This window comes from Seriola lalandi, unplaced genomic scaffold (genome assembly GCF_002814215.2).
Source record: "Seriola lalandi dorsalis isolate HSWRI2012SDOR001 ecotype SW California unplaced genomic scaffold, Sedor1 jcf7180002054486, whole genome shotgun sequence".
Classification (NCBI taxonomy): Eukaryota; Metazoa; Chordata; class Actinopteri; order Carangiformes; family Carangidae; genus Seriola; species Seriola lalandi.
The window spans coordinates 917,005-927,505 of record NW_019525039.1 but is presented as its reverse complement, the minus strand read 5'-3'; the positions used below and the strand labels follow the sequence as shown (position 1 = coordinate 927,505).

At 39.0% G+C, this 10,501-nt stretch overlaps 1 protein-coding gene across 3 annotated transcripts in view; it reads left to right on the top strand.

Moving 5' to 3' along the window:
* The window catches only part of tusc3 (dolichyl-diphosphooligosaccharide--protein glycosyltransferase subunit TUSC3), a 68,902-nt gene extending 60,746 nt beyond the window's left edge, over positions 1-8,156 (top strand). For 2 of the 3 annotated variants that reach the window (XM_023412746.2, XM_087175736.1), the window contains exons 9-10: positions 5,993-6,083; positions 7,908-8,156. In XM_023412746.2, coding sequence (XP_023268514.2) covers positions 5,993-6,083; positions 7,908-7,923 — 107 coding nt within the window. In that variant the 3' untranslated portion in view covers positions 7,924-8,156. Of the gene's footprint in view, positions 1-5,992; positions 6,088-7,907 lie in introns of those variants that run through there. The other variant, XM_087175735.1, reaches the window with a different exon arrangement.
* The last annotated feature ends 2,345 nt before the right edge of the window (positions 8,157-10,501 follow it).

Sequence of the window (10,501 nt, the reverse complement as noted above, 5' to 3'; positions counted from 1 at the left end):
CCAGAGCAGGTGGAAGATATAATCGATATGGCTAATATCTCCTCCATATCTCCACAGTACCTGCAGCCAAATGCATATTTGTAAATGTCTCATCAAATAAGGAAAGTCCCAGTTGAGCTGTAGCACCTCTACTAATATATTCATATTTATGCATGCATGTCCCTTCCCCATTTTTGTGTGTCCTTAAATAATTATATATTTTGCTCATTTATCATTTCTGCTCTTTGTCTTTCTAAGACACATTTCTTTGGTGTATTTCATGGTGTATTTTTTTTCACCCTTTGTTTGGTTCACCGAGATCTACAGAATAGAGGTTGATCAGATGTTCTCTTACAAACTAATATCACTCTGCAAATTTGCACCTGCTCCTGAGAGGTGGATAATTGTCTCTACAAACTGACTCTCGTAAACCTTGGTCATTCCCAAACAATGCACAATCAAGCACAGGGACTGTACATCAGGACTGCACTTCACTGATTACACTAATGGTGAATCTCCGATGACAATATATCTGAAACCCACATATGCCACTCTTTTGTAACATATTGGGAAGACTTTTGCGTAGCTCCCTGTTAAAAGCAAGTAAGTAAGGTTTATTTGTACAGCACCTTTTACAGATACAAACTCACAAAGTGATTTAATTAATTAAAAATGGCAATGACAACGAACAGCACAGGGCCGACAAGGTGAATCCACAGCAACAAAAAACAAAGGAGGATAGAGACGCATAATTAAGTATAGAATTTGAGAACACAGACGAGGAAATAAGCCCAGAAAAAGCAATAGATGAAACGGAGCAGCAATTCTGACAGGCTAACCAAAAGCCTGTCTAAATAATGGCGTTTTCAGCTGCTTCATGAAGATTTCGCTGGAGTCTAGGGAACTGCAACAGCAAAGGGAGAGCATTACATAAATTGGGTGCAACAGCCAGTAATTTTTGTTCAGAAGACCTTAGAGCCTGATTGGCTGTGTGAGGGAGGGGGAGGTCAGTAATATACTGGGGTGTTTGACCATGCAAGGCCCTAAAGGTTAGCGCCAGGATTTTAAAATGAATGCAAAATTGAATTTGACACAATTGGAAAAACATGAGTGAGCACATAAACTGGCTGACATAATTATCAAAAGACAGAGCTTGGTCAACGACCTCATATGCTGCTTGATGTTTTGGAATGAAATTTTCAGGAGCAATTATAAGAGCGTCTATCCTATTTACCTTTAATTGAAGGCAATTGTCAGCCATCCAAATCTTGATGGCATCCAAACATCCATTTAAAATGGACAATTTGTTACTCTCATCACGTTCAAAAGCGCAGTACAACTGAAAATCATCGGCCTAAAAATGATGACAGGAACAGTTAAGCAGATTTCTTCAGAAGTCTCAGCAAGTGGCATAAAATGTAAAATACAGAGGTCACAGTGGGGATGATTAATTGATGTCAAAGCTTTCGTGGAGTTTCTGTGAAATTTCTGTCATCCTCTCCAATGATAAAAAGTTCAAAAGTACTGCAAATGAAAACAAATGTATTCTAAAGAACAGCATCGTACTAAAAATGACAGATCTCTTGTGTGGAGGTGTTCAGGTTGTAACAGTTTATTATTTGCGATGGAGGTGGTCCCTTAACCTTATTAATTACACACTGGGTTTCAACATGTTTCCTTGAACATCCAAGCGGAGTTTCTGCATAATCTCCAGATTATGAGAGGGGGAGTTAGATATTAGATGGCCTGTACTGGTAATTACCTCAAACACATAGACGCAGTTACACACAAGTGGATTTAATTAGAGTCAGTGTGATGAAAAAGCAACTCGAGAAGCCTTTCAATTGCCTCTGTGAGGCCACACACTCATGCATACACACGCACACACACACACACACACACACACACACACACACACACATACACACACACACAAAATCTAAAGGCAAGATTATCAACTTTTTGTTCTACTTTACCCATGAGTTCTCCTTGAGATGTTAAAGCTTGGCAATTAAAATGATAATGACTTTTTAACTAGCTCAAGACTTGTTTCTCAGTATCAGACTGAAGACGAACACTCGCACATACACACACATCCACATCCACAGACACATGCATTTTGTGCTCACATAATTATCATTTGTAGTGCTGACATATGAGAGGACTGTACACTTCTCTCTGCGCTCCATCGATGCCATCAATTCCATCAGGTGTCTCTCTTCCTTTCTTTGTTCGTCTTCATCCTGTCTTTCTCCATCTCACTCTTGTTTCTCTCCCTCTCCTTTCCTTCTCTTCTTAGGTGTAGAAACTTGTATTTTGTAATATATCAGCTATTTTAATTCAACCTCCTCCTTTGCATAATTACCACCTGCTAAATTTGATAAACTGAAGCAAACACATCATGCAGATTACATTTTACTGCTGCGCAAGCATACTAATGCTTACAGAAACCTGTTACGTAAAACACACACAGTGTCAGCACACAAGCATGAATAGAATGAGCAATTTTATGTCCCACACAGCACTGTCACTGGAATAACATACACACATATGGACACACAAATTAAATAAATGCATTATAAAGCAGTATAGAGAATGGTCGTCTGTCAGTAATAGAGAGAGGATTAAGCTTGAATTGTAGTGTAATCACTGGCTGTGGGTGTTAAATCCCTGGCATATAGCTTCCATACTGCTGAGTGCAGCCACATGAAGTTATCTCCTGCTTCCATGGGCATCTGCACCAGAAATCACAGCGCTCGCACTGTTTCTCTGCACGGGAGTTACTGAACGAGTAAATGGGAGTTAAAAAATCACTGCATATGCAATATCAGTGGATGTATGTGTGGTGGGTGGTGGGTTGAGAGAGTCAGAGGGAGAGGGAAAGCGAACGAGGATGAAATGTGAATAGGAGTGAAACGTCAAGTAAGGGGAGGATAGAATGGGACAGAAAAATTGAAGAGTCAGGAAAAAGTGCAATGGATCGGCGAAAGAACAAAATAGAGTAGAGACAACTTTAAAATACGGCCACAACCCAAAAATTGCCATATCTGTCTGGTGAAATGTCAGCATGCAGTATAGAAGTACCACATCCAAGACAATGGAAATTCTTAACTTCTAATTGAAATTCAGCCAACAATAGGACATGACCCCAAAAGGCAAAGAGTTCAAAGTTTTTTTTTGTTTTTTTTTGTTACACTGCAGAATAACTATTCATCTTACTGAACCCTGACAGACAAAAGAAAAGGCTATCCATGAGGTCCAGTAGGTATAGTAGTTATATGACAATGGAACAATATTCATTTATAAGTCTAAGTTCTGCTTCAAAAACTTGTTTAACTTAAAGTGCAAAAGCCTTATCAGCAAAATGTACTTAGAGAATGACAAGTAGACGCAGTATCAGTCATATTAATCTATAATGTGTTTGATTATTATTATTACTGATGCATAAATGTGTTAATGGATTTTTGTAGTTGGCCGAAGTGAAGTTAATTTTAAATGGTTATCTACGATCCGACATGTCCATCTATTACTATGCATCAGATTTTTTAAACAGATTATATGTTTCTCTAAAATAAAAAGTACATTGTTTCCCTCTGAAGTGCAATGGAGCAGCAGAATAAAGTAGCATCAAATTGAAATATTCAAGAAAAGTATGTAGTTGTATGTAACGTAGTTAACTTCCACCACTGTCAACGTTCAGTTGTTTCTTCATTTGTTCTCCTTACGAGAGGACGAAAAGGGGAGAAATTGGTTTTCAAAGCCTGCACCTTTGCATGGTTCCCTTGGAAAACATACAAATGTTTTGTGCGCAGATGTGCACAGTAAAAGCAACAAAGAACTGTGAGTGATTGTATCCAGAGTTTGAGCCCCTTAATGTCACTTGCAGCCAGTTGCTAATCAGAGAATAAACTGTTAAGAACCATTTAGCTTCACAATATAATTTCATATTTGTCCTCCAAATGAGATAGGCTTAAATTAATATGTGTATTGGCTTCCCCCTGCTTGGGAAATGTAAATCTATTTTTACCATGCCAATATATCATGATTTGAATTGAGCCAAGTCATACAGTCAAAAGAGGGATTACCACCTTTGTCATTGAGGGACATCATTCAGCTTAAACAACTTGTCATTTCGCCAAGGTCATAAATCTCTTAGCATATTAGCATGCTTAGTGTGTGTATATGGGAGTGTCATTATCCATGGTTGCACACTAAGACATCTCTCAGTCATAATTGATGAGCTATGGGAAATACATCCCACTATGCTTAATGAAGATGCACAGACGTTGTGTCTGTCGCTCACGCACTCACAGGCTCTCTCACACGTAGCAACCCAGGGAGCACAGGGGCATAAGGGCTTTCCTTGAAGACACTCTCAAATATGCAGTGCTCTCAATCAAGTCATTCAGGCAATGTCACACACACACACACACACTAACACACACACACACACACACACACACAGTTTGTATTAGAATAACCATCAGGACATTGTCTGGAATTAGTTATCAGCATAGCCTTTATTTAACGCCAGATCTGTCATCTAAAAATATATTTTAAGTAAATAAGAGTCCTCACAAGAATAGAAGTTGAAGAAAATGCACACACACACACCCACACACACTGATTGCTGAGTGGGCCTCCTGTGCATTTGTGTATGTGTGTAGTATCAATTGCTGTCTCTCTCACACATACACAGTGTGTGTGTGTCAGTCATGATTCTCATGTTAAGTAGTAAATGGATGGTATGCGTAGAAAGTGAAACAAAGAAGGAAAAAGGGGACAGTTATGGAGCTGACACTGAGCGATGGCAGTAGACATAAGCGTATACATACATGCATTACAGATCACAACACACACACACACTCATAGACAAACACAGACACACAAACACTGGAGCCCTGAAGATGAATGACAGCACATACACACAAATTGACACTGAGAATCTGTCTTACATTTTCCCAGCCAAATCTTTTGTTCTGACATTGCCTCCTCTCTATTAATCTCTCTCTCTCTCTCTCTCTCTCTCTCTCTCTCTCTCTCTCTCTCTCTGTCTCTCTCTCTCTCTCTCTCACACTCTCACACTCTCACACACACACACACACACACACACACACACTGGCAACAAGCGGATATCTCACTATTTAGTCTCCAGGAGAGGTCCTCATCCTAATCCCTGATTAACAATATCAGTCGGTGGTGACAGTTTAATTTAACACAGTGCTTCTCAAGGATTAGCTGCTACATAAGGGTGTGTGCATACACTCACACACACCCACACATACAGACACACAGACACGCATCACGCTTATGTATATTTCACTTTAGAATAGTCACTGAGGAAATAAGATGATAATAGAAGCAAACACAATCTTCTGCAACACCACAAAATAGATAATGAGAGAGAGGCAGTGGCATATACGTTGAGGGATTTTCTAAATAAAAGTAAATATTAAAGGGTTTTGGCACGATGATGAGCTCCAGGAATTGTTTTAGAAGTTCTCTCAACTAGTTTTTAGCAAAGGTTTTTATGTTATCATTCAGAGTTTGTATGTAGGCCTGAGGAGCTGCTTCCATGCAAGTGTTTGTGTGTGTGCCTGAACCAACCAGCATGAAGAGAGGCGGATGTTTTTAGTGTGTACTCTGTCTAAACCCTGCAAGCACATTCAATTCAAACAGAGATCAAACAGAGTTGCATCAGTGGTTATAATGTGCGTGAAATGATTTAAAAGGATGCCTTTAGCCCGGAATCGAATCGCAGGCCATTGTCTAATAATTATTATGCATATATCAGGGTGTCTGCAGGACCTGCAAAAAGTTTGGGAAAATATTTAAATTCCAAATCATCTATTGTTTAGATTACTTTTAAAGATGCTGCAGTTTTTTAATATATTGTCTTTTTTCCCCCCTAATGTTATATTCTGATCCTGCCATTCTAACCAGCAATATAGCCTGATGACCTTGTATGCGTGTGTGTGTGTGTGTGTGTGTGTGTGTGTGTGTTTTTTTGCAGTCATCTGCCTGGTTGGCCTTGGCTTGGTGGTGTTTTTCTTCAGCTTCCTGCTCTCCATTTTCAGGTCCAAGTACCATGGATACCCTTACAGGTAACTATAGCAACAATACAGTCCCACTGTACAGATCCCCCACACGAGTTTCATCCAGTTTACTTGACAGTTATTCAAACACAATATACAAGCGCACAATGAATCTTAAAATCACTGAAGCTGACATAAAATCGTTGCAAAGGTATTGCAGACACGGTGCAAAAATCCAGGCCAAAACAGGATCCATCCATTCCCACTATTCCTTTGATTTTAAGACAGATGCTCGATTGAAAACAGTCCCTCCAAGATGTACAGGCCAAAGTTCCCTCTCCAGAGACCAATCTTCCCGCCAAAACTTCAACAGAGATTTGCACTCTGACTTTATGCATTACATTTCTTCGATATTTTGTTGTACACTCAATATACAGTGTATTAATTTTTTTTTACTTCTTTACGCCTAATATTAGAAATCATGGCTCTGGCATGGATGTTTTCTATAGGTCGTCACATACTGACGGTGCTTGGAAACTAAAACCCTGCAGCTTAGTGAGCCAGAACAGCAGCAATTTAGTCCCGCTTTGAGCTAAAGGTCGCCACTACATAAAAAAGGTTCAATGTGTGACAGAAAACACTCTGCCGGTCTGCAGAGTCTGGGTCCAATTCATCGCCACTGGAGCATCTGTAGGATATTACAGCACGACAATAGAGCACATCCAGCTGTAGAGACTCACCTCTGGAGCTGAAAGGGATTCAGGATGTTGAGGGCACTTCACCGGGGCAAATCATTTATTGTAGGGGGGGCTTGAAACTTGTTGTGACCTTAAGCTTGAAATAGGATCAAATTGCAGTATGCCTGGTCAGTTGGGGGCCTTGAAGTCAAGTAACTGTTGTCTGCAGACTTAAATCACCAAGAATTTCCCTGTAATTCAGTACTAATTGTGTTGAAAATGGGGAACGGCCCTTTAAGTAAAACATCAATTCAGAAGTTTATTAATCATTCATTTATTATTTTATTCCTTATATGTGTTGAACTGTATGTTAACTGTTACAAACAATTTGTGCATGTGCAGTTGACCTGCTGTGCATCGACCAAAAGAATCTCCAGGTTACAACAGCTATTAATTGAAAACGAATTTACTTCAAGTTTAGAAACTGAACAGTCTGTGCTCCCTATAATATTTAGCAAATTGCAGAGTTCGATCCAGGACACTTGTGCCGGAAAGTATGAAGATATTTGAAAATGGCCCACACCTACAAAATATAATGTTGACATGAGCGCTACAGTATCTGTAGTGGAAATGCTCAGATAGAGTCTTCTCTGTTCCTCCCCTTTGTTAATCACTTCAACTATACCAAAAGAAAGATTACAGCAATATTTCACATGTTTAGCAAAAAACTAATGAGGAAGCGGTGAGTGCCATCTCTGTAGTGGCATAATAAGTTCATGAAGCAGATGTGTATTTAGTATAATTAGATACGCTAGTACACTTTATTGCTGCTCCAAGAAGTGTCATTTTAAATTGATTTTATTTACATTTGACTGTGATTTCCATTTTATTAGTAAAGTGCATGTTTTGAATTTTGATTGGCATATAACCATTTTTAAGGGCTGATTAAGTCAGCTGCTCCTGAATTTCCCTTCCCCTTTTAATAAACACAAATGCGTCCTCAGCAAGCGTTTGAGCAATTTTGCCTGATTACATGCTTCTACAAACTGTTAGAACAAGTATTTTCTATTCTCTCTCGTCATTTCTCTGCCGTATGCTAAAAGTGTGTTGTGTAAAAACAAAATCATTTATTCATATCTGTTCCTTCTTCTCTCCCTACTCTCTACTTTGTTCCTGTCTTTTCCCTATCTCTACCTTTCAATCCTCTGTCTCTCAGCTTCCTTATTAAGTGAAGAAAAGACAGAAGAGAAGGTTAGAGATAGCGAAGAGTCAGTAGGTGAGGAGAAGAGGAGTCGAGAAGATACTTGAAGAGGCGGAGGCAGCGTTACAATTGAGTCTAGAGTGCATGGTTCATAGTCGTTTGTTTTTTTTTGTGAGTTTTTTTTATCGACTGCTATCATCTGCAAACTGAATAGAAAGTAAATTATTCTCACTTACACTGGAAAATAAAGATGTCTGACATGTCTCTGTCTGTATCTTTGTCACTTCTTCGTGGTTCTTTTCACTAGTTGAATATTCTGTTTGGGTAGATACACTGACCTGTGACTGTGTCTGTGCTATTTTTTAATCCATGTGCTGCATCTTATTTATGAAAACTGTGTTACAGGTGAAGGGAGAGTAAGAGACTCTGCAGGTTACGAAAGATGGTGCTTGCTATCTCTATACATTCAACCTTTCCAACTGCTTCTCACATCTTTGTATTTTATGATGATACATCACACAGCCCATGGAGAGGCACAGATAAAGATCATTAGCATCGTTTTCTGGGGTTGGAGCTCAGTCTGATTCAGTTTCAGGTGCGAACAAAGTTGCATTAATACTGTATGGCTAAAATATTAATCACTAAAACAGTAAAGTGTACATAGATGTATATGGACACAGACATGGTAATGCAGAAGCCCAGTCATTTATAACTGGGTTTATAGGGCTGTCTGATCTCAAATGAAAGAAATTGTCTGAGGTTCCGGCTGAGAGACTTTACTCTGTCTGCAAGTTTACATCTTCCTGACAGGCTGTGTGGTTGCAAGTGATTTTCTTGGACCAGAACCAAATTATGTTATCTTGTGTCCATCCCTTTAATCTCACAAAACGTTCATTATATATGTATCTGCAAATCGTTCACTGCCAAAGCCTTTCAATTAAATATATACTGACAACTAAAATAAAGTTCATGTTAGGCAGTTAAAACCACTCAGATGAGGTTAGGCAAACTTTGGGGTCATTGGTTTAACAGGATGTCAGTGGCACCAAACTTAAATCAGTGATGCAAATACTTGAACCAAGGTCACTGACGACTGGCTGCAAGTGGTGAAACTTTTCTTGCCCAATGTGAGAAGCATAGGTCATTTAGAGAATAAATACATTTTTCATTTTTTCACTTGTGGGCTGCCCATAAAAACACTGAGTGGGCTGGAGCATTTATGTAACCTGCTGTGCGTGGGCAGACAGAGGAATGGTGCTGCAGATGGACCAGTTTGGACAAATGTAATAAAAATATTCCCTCTCAGACTTCCCATTCTTGTCTATTTTTGTTTTAAATCGTTTGTAGAGTATGTGAGTGCAAGCTGATCTTACTAAATCACAAATGCTCACTGAGGACTGAATAAACTCTCAATTAGTCACTGAAACTGCATCAGACTTTCAGAGTTTCTTCCTTTCTTTACCTTTTTTATGTAGTCAGGGACCGCAGTATATTGAACTGACACTAAAAATTCAGTTGGCTATTGACCTGCAGAATAGAGTATTTTGAATTTGCCAGTACATGCAGGAAATAGAACTAACTAAAAGTTTACTGAAGACATTGTATAGAATAACTAGGCTTACCTTTAGTAAAATGGTAACAACCATAGCTACCTTTGAGAGATGTGAGATAATTACAGTGTAAAACACTTGCCCACTTACAGGAGAAGCACAGTAATATCCAACTTCAGCCATGTCACATTCAGTTCAATTGAGTTTTTCTGTAGATAATATGATTTTGTGGTCTCGGGTTTGTGCTGAAATAATTTGAATGGTGAACTATGCTGATCGCCAGCACTGAGAGCAGAATTTCCATCTGTTTCCCCTCAACTGTTGGCCTTTACGTTATGGAAGGAAGTAAGCAGAGCAAATGTCACCTTCATTGGGGGGTTGGGGGTGGAAGTACTGGCAAATGGAGTGAAATCAATGTGGATATTAGAGGGCAGTTGTAGAACAAAAGATATAATGGCATAGAATAATTTCTCCACTGCTTCAAAAAGTCATCCCAGCATAGCCTGCTCCTATTAGCCGCAAATATTTTACAAATAGTTTGTATAACTGTAATTAAAGAAGCTAGAGTAAAGAAGCAAGAGTTTTGCTATTGCCTATCTGGACCATCTTGTCACATTCCGATAACCAGTCACTGTAGTGTCCAGTCTGCCCTGAAGAAGTAGCACTGCTAAGAGGTGGTATTATAACCTCTTGTACTGTAAAGGCAACGATACCTGAAGCTCTCATCAAGTAGCCATCACCACCACTCGCTCCCGGCAAGAAACCACATTTGGCAGCAGACAAAACTGACAACTAGCCCTTTCAAAGGTTTGTATTAGAGTGCTTTTCAATTCTAATGTACAAATGTTATCCTGCATTGAATCATGTTCAGTCAAACTATGTTCTTAAATCTGTTTGTGGTATCAGGCCTCAGTGCAGGCATTCAGAAACTAAAAATAGACCCTATAGGATACAGTGATAATATAATTCACATAAAAAGTATGAGAACTGTATTTGAAAAAAAGTGTTTTATGTTACTGTAATTGTCCAAAAATGCATAATATATACTTGGTCTGTGAA